General features: G+C 46.5%; 1 protein-coding gene across 3 annotated transcripts in view; it reads right to left on the bottom strand.

The window, feature by feature from the left end:
* Positions 1–24,561, bottom strand: part of LOC111859916 (proprotein convertase subtilisin/kexin type 6-like) — a 32,177-nt gene extending 7,616 nt beyond the window's left edge. For 2 of the 3 annotated variants that reach the window (XM_023843059.2, XM_023843060.2), the window contains exons 1-16: positions 23,487–23,995; positions 19,866–19,970; positions 19,058–19,168; positions 17,939–18,082; positions 17,490–17,566; positions 15,988–16,076; positions 14,013–14,185; positions 13,442–13,654; positions 13,264–13,364; positions 11,569–11,672; positions 9,211–9,328; positions 6,716–6,904; positions 4,140–4,276; positions 3,686–3,823; positions 3,247–3,349; positions 222–418 (exon numbers count right to left, since the gene is read on the bottom strand). In XM_023843059.2, the coding sequence (XP_023698827.2) occupies positions 222–418; positions 3,247–3,349; positions 3,686–3,823; positions 4,140–4,276; positions 6,716–6,904; positions 9,211–9,328; positions 11,569–11,672; positions 13,264–13,364; positions 13,442–13,654; positions 14,013–14,185; positions 15,988–16,076; positions 17,490–17,566; positions 17,939–18,082; positions 19,058–19,168; positions 19,866–19,970; positions 23,487–23,645 (2,158 nt within the window). In that variant the 5' untranslated portion in view covers positions 23,646–23,995. Of the gene's footprint in view, positions 1–221; positions 419–3,246; positions 3,350–3,685; positions 3,824–4,139; positions 4,277–6,715; positions 6,905–9,210; positions 9,329–11,568; positions 11,673–13,263; positions 13,365–13,441; positions 13,655–14,012; positions 14,186–15,987; positions 16,077–17,489; positions 17,567–17,938; positions 18,083–19,057; positions 19,169–19,865; positions 19,971–23,486; positions 23,996–24,435 lie in introns of those variants that run through there. The other variant, XM_023843061.2, reaches the window with a different exon arrangement.
* Positions 24,562–25,391: the final 830 nt, after the last annotated feature.

Here is a 25,391-nt window from a genome sequence, read left to right as displayed (position 1 = left end):
AACAGAATCTGTCATAACGGGACTGTCACCAACACAATGCTGTGACTGTCTGTCTGTCACTAACATAATGGGATCTGTCACAACGGGACTGTCACCAACACAATGCAATGTATCACAAATGATCACTCTGTCACTACCACAGCAGATCCAATCATAATGGAGTCCAGCACAATAGAATAGCTTAGCACCCCAGCTTCCAGAAGGCAGTGAGGCCCACTAACCGTAGTTCACGTAATGACCGAGGGGACAGCTGAGCACGCAGGTGTGGCTCTCGGGCTGCAGGTAGAGTCCTTTGCGGCAGGAGTGACAGTGGTCAGGCGCCCCGCCCTGGCACCGCTCGCAGCCATGCCTGCAGCGTCTGCATCTCCGGGCCGCTTTGTCCTCATAGAAGCCCACGGGACAGTGGCTGACACACGTCCTGTGTACGAGAAGCAGGTGCTGCTCTGATGGTGGGGCAGTCTGACAGAGCAATACACCCCCACATGTGTGAGGTAGCAGAACCTGGGCCTATTACCCACATATCAGCCCGAAAGAGTCTCCCTGCATTATCCCAGGTGCAGCAGAGAGCTTCAGCCATATGAATGTAACTGATTACAGATTATATCATTAAGTTGTGTGTGTGTGTGTGTGTGTGTGTGGCAAAGTATAGTAAAACCTGAAACACTTCTTCAGGTCCCCACTTGGATAACCTCAATTAAAAAAAAACCTGTAAATGCAATCAAAAAAGTAAAAATGCCAAAAGTCTTGCACAGTGGTACCTCGGTTCTCGAACTTAATCCGTTCCGGATCCTAAAAAGTTCAAGTTCTGATCGAATTTTTCCCATAAGAAATAATGGAAAACCAATTAATTGGTTCCCGGCCCCCCAAAATTACACCTAAATATGTTTTTTTTCTCTTTTTTTTAGCATTTAAACACAAAATGAACAGGATAAAACAAGAAGAGAATTTTTTTCTTAATGGCTTCCAAAACGATAAAGATCTTATCTCAACATCACCCCTGTCCTGCCCCGATCGTCCGTTCCTTCCGTGTGCCACACCCCCTCGTTAACCTCGTGTGGGATCCCCATGCGATCAGCTGTTTCTGGTTGTTGTCATTAGTCCTCTGTATTAAGTCCGCATTTCAGTTTGTTTCCCCAGTCCGGTCATTGGGTGCGTTCGACTTGCTTACAGCACTGGCTTAAAGCAACGCATTCTGATCCTGACGCAATGCATTACGGTTAGATGCATTGTGACCTCTCACCCGGCTGCACAAACTGGAACGACCTCCGTGACGACACACCTTTGCCCATATTGGCTGAAGAGTTTAGTTACACGCATGACGTTTGTATCCCAGGCAGTTCCGATGCGTAATCTGCTCTTTCTCCCGAATATCACGTAAAGCAGTGAGAACTGGTTTTCAGTTAATTTACCTGGTAAAATAAAGTTTAAATAAATGACGTAAATGCTGTAATAGTACACGTAAGTTAGTGGTTTATTTATTGTTAGTTACTGTAATGTTGCGCTGCTTTATTTGGTTAATCGTCCAGTCTGTGAAGAAGGCATTCAAGTAAGAATTGCATTGTAGTATGACTCATTTCCTGGCGCGTACAATTTATATTAGGTCAGCGTTCACGGTTCGACTTCTGATATTCAGATCGAGTTCTAGGTCAAACTGGTTTGCTCGACATTCAATAAATTCGAGTTCTAGTGAGTTCGAGAACCGAGGTACCACTGTATTTTGTTTGGTTGCTTATGCTTATGGTTAGGGCTGGGTAGGCGTTAAGGGTCTCATCAGTGGGATTAGGGTTTTCCCACAGAAATGAATGGACAGTCCCCACAAAGATATGATTACAAGGAAAAATAATAATGCAGTACATACCTATAATAACAGGTAGGGACAGCCTGTAGTGTGTGTGTGAGGTAGGAACTGCCTGTAGTGTGTGTGTGAGGCAGGGACTGCCTTTAGTGTGTGTGAGGCAGGGACTGCCTGTAGTGTGTGTGTGAGGCAGGGACTGCCTGTGTTGTGTGTGTGTGGCAGGGAATGCCTGTAGTGTGTATGTGAGGTAGGGACTGCCTGTAGTGTGTGTGTGAGGTAGGGACAGCCTGTAGTGTGTGTGTGAGGCAGGGACTGCCTTTAGTGTGTGTGAGGCAGGGACAGCCTGTAGTGTGTGTGTGAGGCAGGGACTGCCTGTAGTGTGTGTGTGAGGCAGGGACTGCCTGTAGTGTGTGTGTGAGGTAGGGACTGCCTGTAGTGTGTGTGTGAGGCAGGGACTGCCTGTGTTGTGTGTGTGTGGCAGGGAATGCCTGTAGTGTGTATGTGAGGTAGGGACTGCCTGTAGTGTGTGTGTGAGGTAGGGACAGCCTGTAGTGTGTGTGTGAGGTAGGGACAGCCTGTAGTGTGTGTGTGAGGCAGGGACAGCCTGTAGTGTGTGTGTGAGGCAGGGACTGCCTGTAGTGTGTGTGTGAGGCAGGGACTGCCTTTAGTGTGTGTGTGAGGCAGGGAATGCCTGTAGTGTGTGTGTGAGGTAGGGACAGCCTGTAGTGTGTGTGTGAGGCAGGGAATGCCTGTAGTGTGTGTGTGAGGCAGGGAATGCCTGTAGTGTGTGTGTGAGGTAGGGAATGCCTGTAGTGTGTGTGTGAGGCAGGGAATGCCTGTAGTGTGTGTGTGAGGTAGGGACTGCCTCTAGTGTGTGTGTGAGGCAGGGAATGCCTGTAGTGTGTGTGTGAGGTAGGAACTGCCTGTAGTGTGTGTGTGAGGTAGGAACTGCCTGTAGTGTGTGTGTGAGGTAGGAACTGCCTGTAGTGTGTGTGTGAGGTAGGGACAGCCTGTAGTGTGTGTGTGAGGCAGGGACTGCCTTTAGTGTGTGTGTGAGGTAGGGACAGCCTGTAGTGTGTGTGAGGCAGGGAATGCCTGTAGTGTGTGTGTGAGGCAGGGAATGCCTGTAGTGTGTGTGTGAGGTAGGGACAGCCTGTAGTGTGTGTGTGAGGCAGGGACTGCCTCTAGTGTGTGTGTGAGGCAGGGAATGCCTGTAGTGTGTGTGTGAGGTAGGAACTGCCAGTAGTGTGTGTGTGAGGTAGGAACTGCCTGTAGTGTGTGTGTGAGGTAGGAACTGCCTGTAGTGTGTGTGTGAGGCAGGGACTGCCTTTAGTGTGTGTGTGAGGCAGGGAATGCCTGTAGTGTGTGTGTGAGGCAGGGAATGCCTGTAGTGTGTGTGTGAGGCAGGGACTGCATGAGGGATACATCCGCATCACACGCTCTTCCTTTACCTGCCTGTCTGCAGGCTGCCCAGGCTGAAATGCACACAGTTGAGGCAGTGGTTGACGGAGGGCCCATCGCAGCCGCTCTCCCCACACTCCGGGTGGCAGGGTCCTAGGGCAGGCCACACACTGGTCAGCAGGGCCCTAGGGCAGGCCGCACACAGGTCAGCGGGGCCCTAGGGCAGGCCGCACACAGGTCAGCGGGGCCCTAGGGCAGGCCGCACACAGGTCAGCGGGGCCCTAGGGCAGGCCGCACACAGGTCAGCGGGGCCCTAGGGCAGGCCGCACACAGGTCAACGGGGCCCTAGGGCAGGCCGCACACAGGTCAGCGGGGCCCTAGGGCAGGCCGCACACAGGTCAGCGGGGCCCTAGGGCAGGCCACACACAGGGCAGCAGGCTCCGGTTCCGGGAAGGTGTCGCTCATCATTTTCTTAGCCTCGACGGTTACCGTCATACTCATCCTCCCCTTCGTTCCCCCCCTGCTGCTCTGGGATGGGTGTCTCCGGTATGGCTTGGAGTGAGGATATGGAGCGGTAAGGGTGCTCTGAGGTTCCAAAAAGGATCAGTGTCCATTCCATCAGTTTACCTGGCAGGAGGAAAGGAGGTCAGGTTTCCTTCAAATGAAACTTCTCCAACAGTTAGCAACAATTTGAATGTCTATATATCCTCTCAAAGAATAAAAAATGTACAATCCACTCTTCTCAAGGCTTCACATGAAATAACTTAACATCAACAAGCACTGTAGATAATTCACAAAATCAGTGGTAGATTTAATTATGCCGCGATTTAATGTGGTTCTGCTCATGAGGTCAGCAATGGCCATCTGCATTTACTCAGACGCATTTGGTAATAATACTGGAAACTATGTCACATCTTCCAGCAGGCAGAGCAGGCTCCTTTACCCAGACTCTTTGTGGTACGCTGCTGTGAAGGTGAGTCTCTGATTTCCAGTGTCCACAGACCCTCTGCCTTCTCCCCCCAGCAGTGGACTGTCATGAACTCCCAGTTCCTGAAGCCATTTTTGGACCAGTCTTGTTGCCTGCAGGTTTGGACACATTCACAGGGACAGGTAATGTTTAGGATCTGCGGAATGCCAAACCGGCCCTTTCACACTCTCTGATTCACTCAAATATGCAAATAAAGATTGTCCCCCCCCCCCCCCCAAATGACATTTAAAGAGTTTTGTTTTCTGTTTGCAAACAGCTGGAGGTATGAAGAAACCATTGCTCTGAACTCACACCCTGCTAAAAAAGACAATCACGTCTGTAATAACATTTTCAGGAACCAGGCCCTTGCCGAAAATTAGCACTCGTGGTGACCTGTCACACAGTCCCTACAGTAGTACACACTGCCAGTCTTTCCTTTATAGAATATTGTCCCATTCTGGAAAAAGATTAACCTATAAATCTAGTTTGTGGTCACAGTGGCAGTGAATGGGCTCTGTGAGTTTCTCATTACTGCTCCCCTGTCGCTAATTCACATCCAGCACTGCCTGCAGACACCTGCTGCTGACCCTAACCCTTCCTCAGCTCCATCCGACCCTGCAAACTGCACAGATGTCGGGGAGACATCAGGCTCCATGGATGATGACTCAGGAGCCTAGTGAACTTAATATGAGATTTAAACTTCTTTTTTGTTCTCTAGTAGCCCCTGTCTGTCAGCTTCCCCTAATAAAAATGAAATAACCTGAAATTATTTTATCCCAAAACAAAAAAATCCTTCTTTCTTTTATTCATGAAAACGAACGGTTTTGTTCCTTAAAGCTGGGGCCATATCAGCCTGCAGTCCTTCCAGTCTGAGGATTGTGAGCTGTGGACTTGTACACACGTGCTCTCAGAGAGACATAAGCTAGTGGTCTAAATGTTATATTTTATATAGGTTCTGGTTCTGTTTATGATGGAAGTACTACCTGGTAGATCTGGTCTTAGTTCTTATTACAGGGGACATTCTGTATCCAGGGAGTCTGGAGATGGAGAAATCTGAGGGCGCTTTTCCACCGCACAAAGTACGGTACTTTCGGTATTGTACTTTCGCTTTTCCATTGACTTCCGGTCGAGTACCAGTACCTAAAGTTCCAGTACCGAAAGTGCCAAACCAGCTGGGGTACTTCTTTAGTACTTCGGTGGGACTTGCAAAAGTATTTGCTGTTGATTGGTTATGCAAATAGCCTGCCGCTGAAACATAAAATACAACCACCATCTTTTGAAACACACAGCAAACAGCGAGAAACAAAAATATAAAAAAGTAAAATTAAAGGATGGACAAACGAGGAAACACAGGCTTTAATCGCCATATGGTCGGATGAACAGATCCAGCGGGATTTGGATGGTACGACTCGAAAATTCAGTTTCCCCATGTTTCCTCTGTCGCGCGCTGATTTGTACACAGTTTCGCTGTTGTTTTCATGTCTTTTTACAAAGCTTTTGAGGTAAACAAGCCATATATTTTAAAACATCACATGCCTTTTCGATGTTTTTTGTTTTTACAGATAATAAATGAAATTGATTCACTGGATAGAGATATTTCTTGATGAAAACGGTATAGCATTGCTTATAAGACTATATTATGTGTGACGATCTACTGTATTCACATGTAATACTGTACCTGAGTGATTTTCAGACATCTCACATACATATTTGCCTAAATATTAGGAGAAACATTATTTCCTGACATCCAGGATATTTGGTTCCCCCCTGTTAAAACAGGTATACAGCAACTCTGGGCCTCGGTACTAATACTAATACTGTATTCACATGTAATAATGTACCTGAGTGATTTTCAGACATTTCACATACCTCTATGCTTTAATATTAGAGGAAACATTATTTCCTGATAGACAGGAGTTAACATAGGGAAACTGAATTGCCCAGAACACCGTAATACCAAGCCGCTTGGAAGAAATGGGGCACACGCGAAACACCGAACAATGCCGCTTGAAAATCAAAAAACATAATTAAATAATTTGTTTGCTTTCAAAAGACTGAATTAGCAGTAAGCTAATTCTTACTGCTTTGATCGGCTTAGCCAAAGTACGTGTACCTACGTAAACGTAAATGATGGCAGCATTCATACAATTTGGATATTACTGAATCTTATACTGTGATAGAAGCTGACATAACATGACATAACAACAAACGGCATTTTCCAGCCTAAACTGTTAGTTTTAATTTTGGGCTGTTTTTTTTTTTTTTTAATTATGATTTAAGCTGCGCTTTTGTGACGATGTCAGTCAGGGGCGGTCACTGATGATGTCATTTGGCGCCGGTACCATTCTTTACGCCAGTGGAAAACCGACACGAAAGAAGTACCATACTTTTGGCACTTTATGGAAAAACGCCCTGAGAGCAGGGTACCTGAAACCAGGGAGTCTGGAGGAGGAGAAATCTGGGAGATGGGATCTGGGACCAGAAGGTTTTAGGCTGGAGAATCTTAGAGAAGCAGGTGTGGGAGCCTGAGGCCGCAGTGTCCGGCTGCATACCGATTGACCAGCAGCTGCGAGCGCGTTCCCGACGGTGACACCAGGCTGATATCCAGGTCTCCTCGCCGTGGGTGCAGAATTGTGACCTTTACTATCACATGTTCCAGGTACTGCACTTGGTGGTTTGGCTGCTGCATACAGGCTGTGGAGGTAATGCTGACATTCAGGAGCTGGTCAGTATGGATGTACCTGCAGATAAAGCCCAGAGGGAGAGGCATCTCCATCAGCTACTGAGAGCAAGGTCCATGTCATTCATCACACAGTATTAGAGCAGACAAATTATATTCAGGTATAATAAGCAAATCCCAATGTTTAATAAAGAGCCATACATACTTAACCTGTCTTCTAGACTTAGACAGTGACTGTTTTGTCAGGATGGAGTAAAGGTTGTATCCTCCACACTCTCTGACAATGAAAATCTCGCTGTGAGACTGAAGCCTCTGTCTGAAAGTGGAAGTCTTCTGCGCTGAGCTCAACATGCTGATGAGTACTGGGTGAGCACCATGCCAGACACACTGACGGACTGGTCGTCCACGCATCGACCTTGAGCTACAGGGAGCTAATGAATAACCTGCAGGTAGACAACGAGTACCCTGCATAATGTAATATAAACTTAATCACACACACACGCACATGTAGGGTAAACATATCCTTATGGGGACTGCTCATTCATTTCTATGGGGAAAATGCTAACGCTAACTATGACAACCTTAACCCCTACCCTGCCCTAACCATAACCATAAGTAACCAAACAAAATACAAGATTCTTTTGTTTTTTCATAGCAGTCACCGATTTTTATAAAATAGAGTTTTCCCTGTCTTCAAAATACATCCTAAAATTCCCTTTTTTTGTCATGTTCATAGCTGAGGGGGAAAGTAGCTCAAAGTGCATAAATATTTATGGGCCGATCACAGAGGGGCAGAGAACAGCCTCTCTCTTATACACGCTGGACATTAAATGAATATTAACGTTAAAAACATTTATTCCATCATCTCTGCAGATCCTTCACTTAAAAGGCATAAAATGATAACCTGTTCAGTCATAATAATATTTCAGTCAGCTTGTCCTTATCCGCAAGAAGCTGGTTCTAGGTGCATCAGAAGTGGGGAGGGGGGGCACCCCTCCCCATCCTGCCACTCAGTTAAAACCACATATTATTCTCCACGAAGCTTCAGTTTGACCTCTGCCCTCTACAGCTTTCACCACATCCTGCACAATATTACATGAACAGATATCCGTTTAGGGCTGAACAATACTGGAGAAAAAATCATAATGTGATATTTTTATGGTCTGTGATCACCGTTCATAATGGCACCTTTTGCTATTTAATGCATTCCTGTCATGATACAGATGAAACAGATAAAACAAATGAAGAGCGCGTTCCTGATCTTTAGTTATAAATCCACATGTTACTGAGGCAAATTCGGTGCAGATCATAGTCCTGCATTAGACAGATTCATTTTATCATATGGATCTACACCCTTTTCTCATTTTAAATTATGATTAAAATGATTTTTAAAAATGTTACATCACATCCTTTCACAATATGGCTGTTGAATGTGTGCAATGTTGCAATATACATCTTAACCCCCCCACACCGGGCCAAATTCGGCTCCCACAATATCAAACGAGCTGAGTTGTGGTTTGGACAGGATCTGAGTTAGACGCTGATAACACTGAAGATCAGAGGTGACCTTGTTATGGCAGATTTCACATGTTAGTCAGTCCTCTCGATCAGACCATAGACCCTTTCATATTCAAACAGAACACAAGCTTTCAGAAATGTAAAATGGCGGGAGTAAGTCCTGAATGTATCAGAAAAAAAGTTTTATGGCGATGTTCCATTATTTCCTTTACCCCACGAGACCTGCTTATAGAACCACCCCATGAGTCCTGCCTACAAGGCCAACCCATGAGGCCTGCTTACAGGGCCATCCCACGAGGCCTGCTTACAGGCGACACCCCATGAGACCTGCCTACAATGCCACCCCATGAGGCCTGCTCCACAGGGCTACCCCACGAGGCCTGCCTACAAAGCCACCCCATGAGGCTTGCCTACAGGGCCACCCTATGAAGCCTGCTCTACAATGCCACCCCATGAGGCCTGCTCCACAGGGCTACCCCACGAGGCCTGCCTACAAAGCCACCCCATGAGGCTTGCCTACAGGGCCACCCTATGAAGCCTGCTCTACAATGCCACCCCATGAGGCCTGCTCCACAGGGCTACCCCACAAGGCCTGCCTACAAGGCCACCCCATGAGACCTGCTCTACAGGGCCACCCCATGACACCTGCTCTACAGGGCCACCCCATGAGACCTGCTCTACAGGGCCACCCCATGAGACCTGCCTACACTTGGTGCCATGTTTAATTTTAATGTGACCATTTTAGGCAACAGAACATTTGACATCCACTACCTGGAATGGACAGACACTCCAAGGCCGGAGAAGGGAGTGGTGCTGGAAGAAGTGGGATTCAGTGTGGCCACCTCTCACCTGGTCATGTTGTCGGGGGTCTCGATGCAGACGTGCTGGGGGGGAACATTCTTCCATGTCTGAGCTTCCAGGACCAAAGCCTCTGCATTCACCAGCCCGAAACCATATAGATGGCTGACTACAAAGGCAAAGATACCTCCATGAGTGTTGCTCAATACCAAGGATGCAAAGATCATTCTTGTGGTCTTTCTTTCTTCCCTCCCAAGATTGGGGTGCAGTGAATCATGGGATTGGTCTCATTTGGCAAGGATACAACTGAGAACACAAGTACGGTCAAGTACATATATTGAGAAACACCCCATAACTCCTATAGAAGCAAGCTACCCCATCATGTAAATTAGCCGCATAATCCCTTCCCCAAATAGGCTGGACTAAAAAGTAGCATGGATCCCTAGATTCAGATAGGACTAGTGATGACGCTTCATGAATCATTTGCTGTATTTTTTGCCCCCACTAGATGGTGCTCTTGGCTTGCTTTGGGGCATGCTTTGTACCTTCTTTTTTTTTTAAAGAGAGCACCAGCTAATGGGGCCAAAAAAAACACTACATGATTCTTGAAGCATCATTTTGTCCATCACTAGACAGGACCATCCATGATGGCCACCCAGGGCAAACCACCAACCCCACCCACCCCGTCACACAGGACAGTTTCACCACCAGCGGCTTACCACCCCCCCCAGTGCACAAGGTAAGACATAAAATGAAACTGGATGGTAAAGTTTGCTGGGGGCGGGGGGGGGGGCGCCAGCGGTGAGGCTTGCCTAGGGCACCACATGTGTGACTGCACTGCAGCTGGCAGTATCTGCTTATCAAAAACAGCCATTCTGAGGAAGACACTAAGTTGCAATGGAAACCAATCATCTTGATACCAATATATTAAACCTGGTTGACAACTGGATAAGTGTTGAGGGTCTGAATCCTGAATCCCCTGCGATGTAAATTTGAAATTTGCACATTCCCTCTACTTGTCTGGACTTCCTGTGGGGACTCTGATTATCTCTAATAGTTCTGCCCCGCGGCCTGCACCGCCTTGCTGTGACTCTGCATCGTGTGTCGGTGTGCGCCCTGTGTCCCTCTGCCCCGCACCGCCTTGCTGTGACTCTGCATCGTGTGTCGGTGTGCGCCCTGTGTCCCTCTGCCCCGCACCGCCTTGCTGTGACTCTGCATCGTGTGTCGGTGTGCGCCCTGTGTCCCTCTGCCCCGCACCGCCTTGCTGTGACTCTGCATCGTGTGTCGGTGTGCGCCCTGTGTCCCTCTGCCCCGCACCGCCTTGCTGTGACTCTGCATCGTGTGTCGGTGTGCGCCCTGTGTCCCTCTGCCCCGCACCGCCTTGCTGTGACTCTGGATCGTGTGTCGGTGTGCGTCCTGTGTCCCTCTGCCCCGCGGCCCGCACCGCCTTGCTGTGACTCTGCATCGTGTGTCGGTGTGCGCCCTGTGTCCCTCTGCCCCGCGGCCCGCACCGCCTTGCTGTGACTCTGCATCGTGTGTCGGTGTGCGCCCTGTGTCCCTCTGCCCCGCACCGCCTTGCTGTGACTCTGCATCGTGTGTCGGTGTGCGCCCTGTGTCCCTCTGCCCCGCACCGCCTTGCTGTGACTCTGCATCGTGTGTCGGTGTGCGCCCTGTGTCCCTCTGCCCCGCACCGCCTTGCTGTGACTCTGGATCGTGTGTCGGTGTGCGTCCTGTGTCCCTCTGCCCCGCGGCCCGCACCGCCTTGCTGTGACTCTGCATCGTGTGTCGGTGTGCGCCCTGTGTCCCTCTGCCCCGCGGCCCGCACCGCCTTGCTGTGACTCTGCATCGTGTGTCGGTGTGCGCCCTGTGTCCCTCTGCCCCGCACCGCCTTGCTGTGACTCTGGATCGTGTGTCGGTGTGCGCCCTGTGTCCCTCTGCCCCGCGGCCCGCACCGCCTTGCTGTGACTCTGCATCGTGTGTCGGTGTGCGCCCTGTGTCCCTCTGCCCCGCACCGCCTTGCTGTGACTCTGGATCGTGTGTCGGTGTGCGTCCTGTGTCCCTCTGCCCCGCGGCCCGCACCGCCTTGCTGTGACTCTGCATCGTGTGTCGGTGTGCGCCCTGTGTCCCTCTGCCCCGCGGCCCGCACCGCCTTGCTGTGACTCTGCATCGTGTGTCGGTGTGTGCCCTGTGTCCCTCTGCCCCGCACTGCCTTGCTGTGACTCTGCATCGTGTGTCGGAGTGCGCCCTGTGTCCCTCTGCCCCGCGGCCCGCACCGCCTTGCTATGACTCCATAAGCGGAAGGAAGGCTGGCGAATATTAAATCAGTCATCGCTCCATGGAACTTTCTGACACTGCACAGCTGGGCCTGAGACACAGCTTCTCCTTTTTGAAAGCCTACGCACAGCTGACCTCTGTGGCCTGCAGCATTGGTCTTCCAGTCATTGGCCTTCAAGTGGACTGGACGTGATGTTCTCACCAGGAGGTGCTGCACGTCTCTCCAGGTGAGCAGCGGTCTGCAAAACAACAATGGACCCTATAGGTGGTGAGCCCATTTGAGGGGGACCCACGTGCCTCGTTCGGGCTGTGCCTGACCAGGCCCCATGGGTGCAGGCCTGGCCACCAGGCACTCGCCATCAAGCCCCACCCCCAGGCCTGGCTCCAGGGGGGGGCCCCGGTGACCCGCGTCCGGGCAAGGGAAATCGTGGATCAATGTTTTTACTCATCATTAGGGGTCTTGTGAGCCGCACTTTGTCTGGTTCCTCACCCAGGACCTGTTCGCCTTGGGTGACCCTACCAGGGGCTTAAAGCCCTGGGCAACTTAGCTCCTGGGATCGTTGGAACACGCAAACCCCTCCACCACGATAAGGTGTCAGCTCCAGGAGAGGTTATGACATAATGCACAGTATTAACTCAAAGGGATATAAAATATTGAAGGAGCTAGATTATACACTATACTATACAATCATATCATACAATACAACAGCGTATACAACACAGAAGACATGCCACTTTCACAAATAAACAACAGTTAACATTCTTTGAATTTACCGTTAATTTAGTAAAAGGAAATGGTGGGAATTATATTAATATATAGAATCAAAAAATACATGGGTGTATTGGATGGTTGCTGCACATTCTGGAGTGACTTTAGGAGATTTACATCAATATGAAGATCATTTAAACATTATTTTCTCTAACTGCCTAAGACTTTTGCACAATACTGTACACAAAGGTACATTTCCAAAAACGATACTGCTTGTACTAATTCAAAGCGGAACAGATGATCCACTGTGTGTATTTGTTCCACTTCAAATTCAAATCTGTTTACACAACATTTCGAAATAGAATATCGAGCCAAAATGTGTTCTTTTCTCCAAGTGAAATATTTACAGAAAATAGTGTTTCCTGTGGCTGACAGGAATAGCAGTGACTCACTCCTCTGTTCACAGGCTTGTTATCTAATCACAGCTCAATAACTCTGGTATTTCATGACAGCACTATGAAGGAGTACAAACAACAAATTGCGAAAACAGTTCTATTATGCTTATGATCTGTTTTCATAAAGCATCTCTTTGGGAATTAACTTTGTTTTCTTGGCAACACAAGACGTTTTCCATAATAAATGATATATGGAATATATGGTTTTATACCTCAACTGTTTTTTACCTACATAAATTCGGTTTCTCTGAGGCTAGCTCCATTCTGAAACCTTCGAAACCAAATGGAACCTGGGCAAACCTTGAACTTAAAGTTACACTACTATTGTAGCAGAACATTTTTTTAGTATCTTTAGGGAGTCTGCATCAGACTACGCACTGATCAGCCTGCAGAATCACAGCATGCACGCTAAGACCTCTGGCACAGAGAGCATAGTCTGAAAAGATGTGTACAGGCTGGGATGTGTGTCTGAAACATGTGAGAATGCAAGGCTGGGGAAGTGCGCTGGAACATCTAGTGACATCTAGTGGAGGCTGGAAGTACAAATTTGAGACCCTTACTGGACATAAATGGGAATCAGTGGATGGGTAGAGGCCATTTTAAGTACAGTGAGGACAGGCCTAAAGCTCCTATACGGCAAGACTGAGTTACAGAAACTGTACTCACTTGGCCTCCAGTGCCAAAGCAATGATCCCTGCCAACATAGGGGCGGAGACTGAGGTGCCGGTGTGCCCTTCTGTGCAGCGGTGTCGAAGGTCAGTGGTCACCTGACAGGAAGAGTGCATGAGGCCCAGATGTCCACGTGAGCGAGTGACCCGGCTAAACGCAGTGAACCAGCACTTACAATCTTCCCGTGGTAGCTCTCCCCGCTGCTGTAGGTAGTGGTAAACGTAGAAGCGCAGGGCTCCAAGTACCAGGGCATGGTGCCGGCTTCTGTGGCGCTGCTGACGGAGATGGTGTAGATGCTGTTGGTGTAGCCGTCGCAGGAGCAATGGTCGCCAGCCCTGCCCCCGTTGCCCGATGCCCATACGAATATGGAGCCCCGCCCTTTACGACCCTGTGTAACCAAGAAAAACAATCCCCTATCTGCTGCCAGTCCAGGAGAGAAGCTCTAAGTGTACCACATAACGTGCATAATCCACCCACACTCCTACCCAGATATTAGTGATGGACAAAACGACGCTTCATGAACTGCTTGCTATATTTTTTGACCCCACTAGATGGTGGTCTTGGTTTGCTTTGGGGCATGCTTTGTGTCCTGTTTTGAACAGAGCACCATCTAGTGGAGTCAAAAAATACAGCAAATGGTTCATGAAGTGTAATTTTGTCCATCACTACCAGATATGTTGTTGACCATCGTAGACCCAAAGATACTTTCGAATTCAGCAGTGACCAAAGCTTCCCATGGGCCGTACCTTCTTAATGGCCTCCCTGAAGGCGTGCTTGGTGAGAGGGCCGGGCCCGTCCACTGTCTTCCCATCATCATCTGGCCCCCAGCTGGCGCTGTAGATGTCAATGTGGTTCGGCCTGACTCCCAAAGACTTGGCTTCCACCAAATCCGTCACATCCCCGTCCAGCATCCGAACACCTGGGAGTGGAAAATGCAGAAGCCAGAACGTCTAACCTAGCTACCGCCCTGGGACGTGGGGCCTTTAAAATGCTGGAACAGGAATGCAACATTTCGCTGTTAGCAATATTCAAGAGGCAAGGCGAGGAGCATTCTGCCATCTGTAGCTTATTACGAATCTATTTGTCAGACCAGGCTGATAGAATCCTGCGGATGTCTGCATCTGCACAGTGGCAATCTTGCCGGAAATCTAGCCAGGTGAAAAAAACACACACTGTTCTACAGGAAAGTTGGCCAAATTACAACCATTTACTCCCAGAGTCCATCTCGCGTTTCTCTCAAAATAGTTCACGTCAGGAAGAAATTTGTGATACACTGAAACAAACCTAATGAGGCATTGAGCAGCAGGCAGGTGCTCCGAATTCCTGGGCCGCCATCGAGGCGAGTGATTGCCTGTTCTGCTTGAGCATTTGAAACTGAGCCCGAATCAGAGCTCTGAAAGGCTGAGAGACTGACCAAAGCAGAGCTTGCGAGCTCGTGGGTATCAGGTGGGGCGTTCTGATCACGTAGCAGTCACTCAGAAAAGCAAATGCATTACTTTACAGCATCTTTCCTGCTGGGTTTTAACTAATTAAGTAAGTAATTCATTAAGCGGGAAATCCTGAAAATTAGTCCACCTGAATGCAGATTGTTTTGCATGTGTGGAAGAAAAAATTAAACAAATATATATGTAAGCTGTGGCACTCTTAGTATTCCGCATGCAGAGACCCTAAATCTAAACCACTGACAAGCATGACGTTGTCACCCAGGAACCTAGTCTTTTGTCTTTGTTTACTTCGGCTTCCCGCTGTTAAATCCTATAAGCATTGTATTGTGTAATATCTCATGTTCCCCACAACTCTAAAATTCCTGTAAAAACCCCACACAGACTGCCAGTCCCTGTTACACAATATGCATGCATATTGGGAAACATTCTCTGCATTTTTCAAGAGCCTAAAGACATCGTGAAAAAACCCAGGCTGCTTCTGCTCAGAATGAAGTCTGAGGCCCAGTGGTTAACACAGTACACATCTGCTGGATGTCAGGGACTGTACAAGAGGCAAATTCATCGAGAGAGAGATCAGTCCCTGTGCCCAACAGAGGGATCTGCAGGTTAACTGTTTCACAGTGGCTCACAAAAACTCTGCAGCTATCCTGCACTGCACTCACATTCAAGGGCAGATATCAAAGGCACAGAGGGGAAATGTGATAAAAAAATTAAAAAAACACAAGATGCAGAATATCTTGAGCTCATTTAGAATGTTTCTATTTAACTCATATTAAACTTCACCAGACTGTGTATTCGGTAATAAAATGGTAAAAAAATAAAATAAATTACTGGCAATCATTTGGATATCCAACTGCCCTTGCAGTCTGTGAATGCCTAAAGCAATAAAAGAAGAGGAGTGCGATTCAATCTGCAGAGCTGTGCAGTCTGGACAGATCTCAGCCTGAACGCAGTCACAGCATGGATACAGGGATACTGAGGAGGTGGCGGCCGGTTCAAAGGTCAGACAGATGTGATCTTCGAGGCGGGGGAAGCACGAGGGACCTTCCCCCCATTTATGCAGGGCTTTGCAGAAGATCCCATTGGAACACGGCTGCATCAAGCCAAAGTCATTCCAGCTTTGGAGAGGAACAGGAAAGATTCCTTGTGGTCTCAAAGGCACAGCTGCGGACTGGAAAACCTCTGAGTAGACTGGGCATGCGCCACATGCACGGATTACCCCTTATCAGCAGAGTCCACCCACATCACGAATATGTACAGAGGAGCAGCGCCCTACCTCCGATACGAGCGTGGTACGCGATGCCCACAATGCAATGGGAGTTGTTGGCCACGGCTGCCACTTCGCCTGCGCAGCGGGTGCCGTGCCTAGGGGCGGGCAGAGAGGAGGATAGGGTTGGTGCCCATATCTGAGAGTCTGCCGCTCACATTTGATATCCCTGTATGTGTGATTGGGAGGGACAGAGAAGAAAAGTCGAGACCTACAGTCCTACAAGTCCAGGAGTCCTGGCATCCATAGTGCAGTCAGCCAAGCATAATTTGATTCTTCTATATAGAGGTCCCTTATCACATGTCAGAGCAGTGTTACTGCACAAATACCTCTGCTGCAAGAAAAATATACAGGACCTCATACTGAATCCTACATTTCACTGGCAAATCAGGGGAAGGGGCGTCTGATATCGCCATATGTCTGCTGAATGCGGAAATCCATAAAGTAGGGCCTACATAAAACGAATAGTCTGTTAAATAATAAACATATTGAAACACATTGACAGCTGCATTTAAGTTTTCTTATATATCATATCATACATTAAAAGACAGCAATAAATGATAAAATTACGAGCCTCCATTAAGAGGAAGACCAAACTGAACATTCTGTAGTCTCCTCTGGAGGGTCTGGTCCTGTCTGATGAGCGACTGCCTCCATTTTGCGTGGAGGTGCCTGCGTGGGGTGAGGTTTGGGCCTGATAACTGGCTCGAAGAAGGTACCCAGTCTCAGTTGTGTTTCGGAAGATTGTTGTGTATGGATGATAATCTCTCCGTATGCTCGCAAGTGCCATTTCCATAAGTGTCCTTAGCTTCCATGAAGCATCCGCTTTGCACATTAAAATAATTTTGCACATAATTTAAAGAAAAAACAAAAAACGTTTGCTTCTGGATATCTGACAGTTTGTTTCTCCACCAAACATTCCTCACAAACACCCATTACATCTGAAATCCTTTAAATCGCCATATGTTAAACTGTGGATTTACTGCAAATGGAATGAAACAGAGACCTACCAATAATAAATTAAGGTAGCCCGCTTGGTTTTAAAATGCAGTTTGGGCAATCGGATCATAAGTAGACAGCGCTAAAGACAAGTGAAAACAACCACCAAGATGAATTCTGATCTGATCACTCTAACCACTTGTCGGGGTGGTCCGGGATGCATTTGATAACATATCTTTTGTGGTGTAAATGTTAATTAGCCCGGAAGCATCTCCGAGAAGGCCATCACAATAACTGTGCGTGTGGACATTTGACCTTCTAGTGGAAGTGATGTAGGCAGTACCAAAACCTGAACACAACTGGACAGCTGGATACCTTAGAGATACATGACTGTGCAGATCTGTGCAGTGATGTGTCTCGGTTGTCCACTTGGGCTCCTATCGCCCAAGACGCATTTTAAAACCAAGTGTAAACAGGACTACTAGTAGAATAAGATCTAGGAGACCACCCCCCCCCCCAAGTCAAGAAAACCCCAGTTAAGCAACCCAACCATTCCATTAAGTGGCACCCACTTGTTCTCGTTGCTGGCGTCATAGCGTGGTGTGGGGTCGCGGTCGTTCCCGTTGATGTCATAACTGGCCAGTGGGTCCTGGATGGAATCGAGATAACTGGTGAGAGCCAAGCAGCCAACCTGCTGTGACTCCCAGAGTCAACCAGTTGAGTTGAAACAAAATCTTGGTCTGGATTTTTACTTTCTGGACATGAAATGTTCAGCCCTGGTGACTCCCCCACCCCTGAGGAGCTCCAAGCCACAAATAAGGTCCAGCCACCTATCATTCAGAGCCACATTCATCTACTGCAGCAAACCCAACCCCTCTAAAAGTTTACCTACTACAATTCAGTAAATTCATCCAGTATGCCATACAAAGGCCCAGCATGATCCCTGTTTATCTTCGGAGCCCAGGTTCGCAGTATAATTCACGTGACCATAGCCTCCATTATAAGTTCGACCAATACTTACATAATTTGCAGCGAGGTCAGGGTGATTTTTCTCAATGCCGTCATCCAGGATGGTGACCACCACGTTCTTGCCCGTGAAGCCTCTCCGCCATGCTCCCAGAATGTTCATCTCCGAGCTGCACTGGTGACTCGTATTTTCACATTGCTGTTGGTCAGCGAGAGCATAACCTTCTCACAAAACCCTGAATCAGCCTTGCAACAATAGTAATAATAATGGATGCATGGACAAATGGAGAGATCCAGGTTTTAATTGCCATCAGGTCAGAAGAACAAATGATGACGACAAGATCTCCTAGGACTGCACCATATAGAAAAAAATGTCAAAATTGCTGTGTGATTTTGTTGCAATAAATATTCGATATTTTCATCCATCCATTTCCTTAAACCGCTTATCCTGTTTAGGGTTGCTGGGGGTCCAGAGCCTATCCTGAAGGCTACGGGCACAAGGCAGGGAACAGGATGGGGCACCAACCCATCGCAGGGCACACTCACACACTCACTCCTACGGGCAATTTGGTAACTTCCACTAGCCTTAACATGTTTTTTGACTGCGGGGGGCAGAGTAACTGGAGGAAACCCCACGATGACACAGGGAGAACATACAAACTACACACACAAGGAACCCTGGCAGAGACTCGAACCCAGATCCCTCAGGTGCATAAAACGGCAAAGCTGAGTAAGTTTTGTTTCCGATGAGAGGGTGCAAATGTTTTGGCGAAACTTAAATCCCCCATGTTATAATGTCGAGACAATATGAAAGTATGTTTCAATATGAAGGATCTCAACCCAGCTATGACAATCCTTGCAAAGGGAGAACTGCAGGTGTATAACAGGCAATGTTGATATTAACATCGCACATTGCCCAGTCATATAATATACTACGGCCAGTTTAGCCAGTTTGGTACAAAACACCCTGCCTCACGCTGTGATGATTTCCTTTTGTGCTGGTACCAGTTTTTCAAACCAGTGGAAAATGATCACAAGAAGAACCATTGACTTTGGTACCAAAAATTTGGCACCTGGTGCAGTGGTAAAGTACCCTAAATTAACTGAACTGTTACCAAAGAGGGGTTTGGATCCTAAATCAAGAAGCTAAGGCTGCTCAGCTACCTGTACTTACAAAGTACCACATGTTGGGCCACTTAGGGTCATTAAAGGTGAAATAGTCTTGATCGCTCGCAGCATTCCTCTTCACTCGCTTCTTAATCACCTGTTGCTGAATCCAGTTGACCTGCAAAGAGATGTACAGTGCCCACTGCAATGGGAATCTTCACTACAGGCCAACAGAAACAATTGTTTCGTGTTACAGAAAACCACACTCATACGCAAGCTGAGTTTATCTAAGAAAAAAGGCTGGATATACTCTGACGTTTTCCACTTGCAGTAAAATGCACAATTATTAAATGCATTTTTGAATAAAAATCCTCTATCTATAAAAGTCCGTCTTCCAGCTGCTTAACCTGAGCAGTGTCACGGGGGCATGGAGCTGGTATGAGGTGGCAGAGGACAGACAGCAGGGGAAGAGCATGGAGAAGGCCAGTCAGCCACAGAGCGCACACAGTACAGGCAACTTAGAGACAGCAGTTACACTAACTGCACATATTCCAAAAGGAATCCGGATTACACAGCGGAAAACCAAGCGGCACAGAGTGAACAAATATATGAGCAAAGGTGAGATTTAAGGCATCAAACCTGGGTGGTTTGGCCTAGCAATCTATCAATACCCTATCAAACAAAACAAATGACAAAACCACACCCCCTCCCCGCGCCCCACCCCCATACAGAGAGGATAGAGATTTTACCTTCACATGAGCTCAGCACACATCAATAAGCTGCGGTACTGAGCTTTTCACTCTGCATTCTTTAAAGGCTCTTTACTGCAGCAATAGCACACAGGCAGCCTATGGCTGGGGACTAGCTGGACTCACCTTGGGGTTCATGCGGATAAAGGTGTGATCGCCCCTTGCAGTGAAGGCTGACCTTCTGACCACCTTGCTGTGATGAAAATGATAATAGTCCTTCAAGGCTCCTATCTGAAACATAAGCAGAAATGCACACAGGTAACAATAAGAGATCCGATTACCTCTGTGAGTGAGGTAAAAGTGTTTTAATTGACCTTCCCTCTTAAAAGCAACAAGTCAATCAATGCACCCTGGTCAAGAATTTGCCAAAGTTTGTTTTTTTTTTCTAAGTGTCTGCATTGAAATATGTAGGTTTTGTTGTTCAAGCATTTTTATATGCACTGTAAACTCTATGAACCTCTTTCAAATTGACATCTTCAAGACAAAAATACATTGTAGCACTGGGCAGACTGAGGCATCGCGAGAGCAACAAAGAACGAGGACACTTGCTTGCCAAGAAGAACACACTCTTTTATTACAGTCTTCAACAGGACTATGACAGGGATCGGACAGGGTGCACAAAAGACATGGGCAAACATTCATGCCACAATCAGGAAATACAACTATTAACAACAGTACAACAAGGGCTATTTACAGTGCACAGACAGGGGCTATTTACAATTGCCCACAAGCATACTGGGATATACAAAGCTCGGCGCTACACTGTATTATTTTCTGCCCTTATTCACACAGTTTAACATACAGCTAAGCTCCCTAGAACACTGTTTCCCACCCCAGTCCTTGGGGACCCACAGACGGTCCATGTTTTTGCTCCCTCCCAGCTCCCAGTAAAAGTGGACTGTCTGGGGGTCTCCGAAGACCAAATTGGAAAATACTATCTCAGGTAAGTGTTCACACCCCTGAATTAGTACTCGGCAGAAGCAGCTTTTTCTTGAACTTTGGGTAGGTGTCCAACTGTACAGTGCACTAGATTTGGGATTTTTTCCCCATTCCTCTTTAAGACGCCATTCAGGCATCATCACATGTTGGTGAGACCGCTGGTGGGCTGCCCTCTTCATGGGGATTTTAAATCCTACTGAGGTCAGGGTTTTGCCCAGGCTGCTCCGGAATGTTTACCTGTTCTTTAGGCACTCCCCTCTCACTGTGGCACTGTGTTTTCGGTCACTGTGTGCAAAGGTTAACTTTTTTCCCCCCAGTTTCAGTATTCTGGCAAACAACTGCAGGTTCTCTTGAAGAATCAACCTTCATTTGGCACCATCCAGATTCCCATCTATCCTCACAAGTGCTCCAGTGTCTGATGCAGAGACACGCTCCCAGAAAAGAACGTTTACAGCAGGGATTGCGATCAGAGTGACATGCTGTTTTTGCCAGATGTGTTTTGCATTGACACTAAAAAAACACCTCATTCCATCAGGACACAAAACCTTTTACTACAAAGGTCCAAAACCCCTAGAATGTCTGACAAAAATTATTGCAGGACCCAGCTCCCAGCCAATCGGGAACACCGAATAGCTGGTACAGGTGCGCTGGGAGCTGGGAGGGAGCAAAAACGTGGACTGGCTGGGGTTCGCTGAGGACTGGGTTGAGAAACACTGATCTAGACACTGTCAGGGTGTATTTTATCTGTTTCTACATTTCTGTATTTCTACATTTATTTATTTATTTCTGTTTCTGTATGTTAACAAGTTGGGCGGGTCTAACCTCACTCAGTGCAGGATTGGTGGGATCATTTCGGTTGTACTATACTTTATATACCGGGTCAGAGGTGTGACGTCACGTCGTATTATTGGGCGATTTTGTTGTCGCGCTATGTACAGTTAGTTGTTTTTATTCGTCAGCTATTGGTGCTCCAGTTACAATATATAAAACGATATTCATCTTCTCTAATATTAAGTGCGGTACTGTCCCACATCATGTGCGCTGATTTTGCGGGAATTATTTACATTTATGCACAAATCGCGAGATTCCGCCACGAATGTCAGGCCATGCATTGTGGAAGAATGACCTCACCTCAGGGTCCACTATGATACCCCTGTCACTCTCCTGCAGCCTGTCTCTCTCACAAACACATCCTAACTTTCCGGAAAGAAACACAACCCACATAAAACAGCTAGGACTAGGAGATCTCCTCCTGCAGACACATAGAACTAAATACAGGGGATTTATTGAATCTCTTCTAAGCGATAAATGGGACTTTCTGCCAGCACTGTTTATAAACTAATTGATCCTGAGCTCTTGGTAACTGAATTTACGTTACTTGATGTTAGCACATATGAGTATGGCAAACATATCCCGGAGCGGGAGTTCAGACTAAACCATTTTAACGGAGGGAAGGGATTATCTACGTGTAAGCTGTCAGAAAAAAACTTTCAATTATGAGATTTATTGATCGTGTGTGTTGTTTTTGTGAACCAAGCATTAAGTCTATTTTATATGTGATAATACTGAGTGGGATAGTCCCCCTCCATCTCAACACTGGGGGGACGTGCCCCCCCTCCCCAAATCTACTCCTATGGCCATGATGCCTTCCAATTCTTAAGGATGGTCTGGATAGTGGATTTCTGTATGCTCTGCTCGGTGACTTTTCATGACTTTAATCCAAAGAGTTTCTGAAATTTCTTTGTCACTCTTAGATCGACCATCTTTTGGCGATGGTATTCGGAATAACAGCAGCTACTGCTGTTATTCTGGGCTAATCAAACCCATTCATAAATAAATAAACGAACTCCAGACTCCTTCACCATTGTATAAATTTATCTGCCATCATTTTCATATTTCCTAATTTTGACTTTGTGCTTTAATCAAAATTTGATATTATCTTGTGCAATTATTGACAACGATAATATGATGTGATGTGTTTCCATGAAATTCAATTATAATTCAATAATTAATATGATACATTATTTGTCATTAGTACAAGTAGGCGTATAGTTCCATTGGAATGCTTCTCTTCCCATATCCCATGTTGGGGTCCTTTGAGGCACACACACACAGACACATACACACGTACAGGTGAGACGTAGCTTTGGGTCCGATTGCAGGGTCAGGCCATTTATCCGGCGCCCTGCAGCAACGTCATACTGTAGACACACCAGCACCGAATGGTAGTGCAGAGAATCTATATATAACCACAATATCTAACTTGTTTTGGTGTAAAAAATGACTAGAAGGATCGATGTAATGCATGAAGATTGAGTAGCGCCCCCCCCCTCCAAAAAAAACACCTCAACCGTTCGAAATTAATATTTTAAGGATACACATACATGCCCGCATGCACCGCACAATCACCGCCTTTCTAACAGAAATACACACGCGCACGTGTGCCTGAGACCGGTTACGTAATGAGCAAACTTTTAAGGGTAGAAGGTATTAATTACTTTAAAATTAGACATTGTCGATTAACAAAGTCCTTCATCAAAACAACGTACTATTTTTGTAAGTTTTTTTCTGGTTTTCTTCTTTATTATAACAAGTATTGTATCTCTCTAACAATAAATCGCTCAGAAAACACTGTTTTATTTGCTGCTCTTACAAAAACGAGACATTGAAACCTGAGCCAGTATCTCTTCTCGTAAATAATTTCTGGACTAACTGTCTGAACATTTGGCGATATGATTTGCGTTAAAGCGGACAGTCTCAGTTGTCGCTGCCAAAAAGTTTAACTTCTAGATAAATGAATTCTCTTACCTGACCCAAATTGTTATATCCATATTTTGAGGCAAGTTTATCTGCTTCTTCATGTCCCCCTGAAATCCGCAAAGCCCAGTGGTTTGTGTAAACGTCTCGAAAAGGTAACGACTGGCAGACCAGAAAAGTTAAAAATAAAACTAATACACCCGAATACATACTGTTAGCCTACTATATTGGCCAAATAAGAGACCGTATTAATAGAGTCTTTATAATCAAATTATAAAATGGTTTTCAGAAGCAAAATATGTATTTTACATATAAGAAAATATCACGCAGTTTCTGAATTTTGTGTTTCTTGACATCTATATATATAGTACCCGTTTACTATTCGCGAAAAAACCGAAATACTGTACAAAACAGTAAAATGAACTGTAAAGTAATAGCCAGTGGCGACTCTCCCAATAAGACAACCAATAACAACCCGCAGCCCAACTCTGCATATACCAACTGGAAGTGCCTCGTAAAACCTTAGATTTCGTCATGGTTGTATGAAGCCGATCATTGCAAATCCAACTGCACCTATTGCGCACTTTGCAGAGTTTCATGATGATACTGCCAGCAGTGAGGGAGCAGGCAATGAATATCATACCTGTATTTAAATGCATTTTTCATGTCGCCTTTAAAGACGCGCATTTCTGTGAAGCCGAATATCCGAAGTCATACTGCTGTTATAATCAGGGTAAGAATTGCGAAGATAACGTCAATAAAAACTCCATTAGTGCAGCAGTTTGAGTCAAATAAATATATATTAATATGAAGCAATACACGTTTTGCCCGTGAATGCTTCGTGTCTATACAAATTCGAGCGTCTAGGTTATAAATCTCTACTGCAAGGTATGATATTTCGCAACGCAGAGCAACAAGAAGAGGATTCACATCTCTGGAATCTAATTTGTTTTAAGGTACCGGGTTAAGTGCGTATGAAAACAAATATACTCTTAAGTACCTTGAGCCAGCCAGCCTTCGACACCAGGTATGCTTCGTGCACAGGGCTAATATCACAGTCTGTAAAATGGGCTGCATGGGGCAGAATGCACCTCCACGCTCATTAAACTCACTGATGCCCTGCACCCTGCAAACCGGTCTGAAGATACAAAAGGCTGTAGAACATTCTTCTCGCGAATTTTCTTCACAGACACTATAGATGGCTCACTGTCAATGGCACGCAGTATAAAACGGCAGTTTGGAAAGAAGGAACTGGAAAATTAGTTTTTTTTTTCTTTTTCCAGAATGTTGTATCCAACAGATGGGACTTGTTTGTGAATATCAGTAAAAGCAGTATGCTTGTCCACCATGACACTGAAATGATGATAGCATTTCGGAACATTTAAAAAAAGATTTACGTGATAATGCTGCCATCTGCCGCCACTAATGTCATATAACATCTCACTAAGGAAAGTACCGTTTATTCGCGGTAGCTACGAAGCACTCATCTTCTTAATGAAGCAGTACAGGGTCTCGGTCAGCCCGGTGTCTGTATAGGGAACACGATACAGGGGGGCGTCCTGCCAATCTCTTGCAAGGAATATGCGCACCAACAGTTAATATAAGACAGTAATTTCTTCAAACTACAGGACGGTGGGAAGAAGCCAAAGTGGAACATGGACATATACGCAAAAGAGACTCCGACTCGCTTCTCTAGAGGTGTGGGAGCCTCCTGTGTAAAGAGAGTGTTGTTCTTTTTAGTATATCTTCTTTAAACAAAATAAATACTGCTGTCAGTTATTCAGTCTGCAGATGTATAAAACAGATTTAATGTCATTAGTTCCCCGTCCCCGGTAATGAAAAACGGTTTGTACAGATTTGGTCTCATCAGCCGCTTCATGTAACCATTCTACCATCTTAAGTTTTATACCGTACTTTCATGAAGGAGCGTGTTATGTTCATGGGTGCACTATGGCA

The sequence above is a fragment of the Paramormyrops kingsleyae genome, chromosome 13 (assembly GCF_048594095.1).
Source record: "Paramormyrops kingsleyae isolate MSU_618 chromosome 13, PKINGS_0.4, whole genome shotgun sequence".
NCBI lineage: Eukaryota > Metazoa > Chordata > Actinopteri > Osteoglossiformes > Mormyridae > Paramormyrops > Paramormyrops kingsleyae.
Note: the sequence above shows the minus strand (reverse complement) of the source record. Positions and strands in the feature narration are given on the sequence as shown.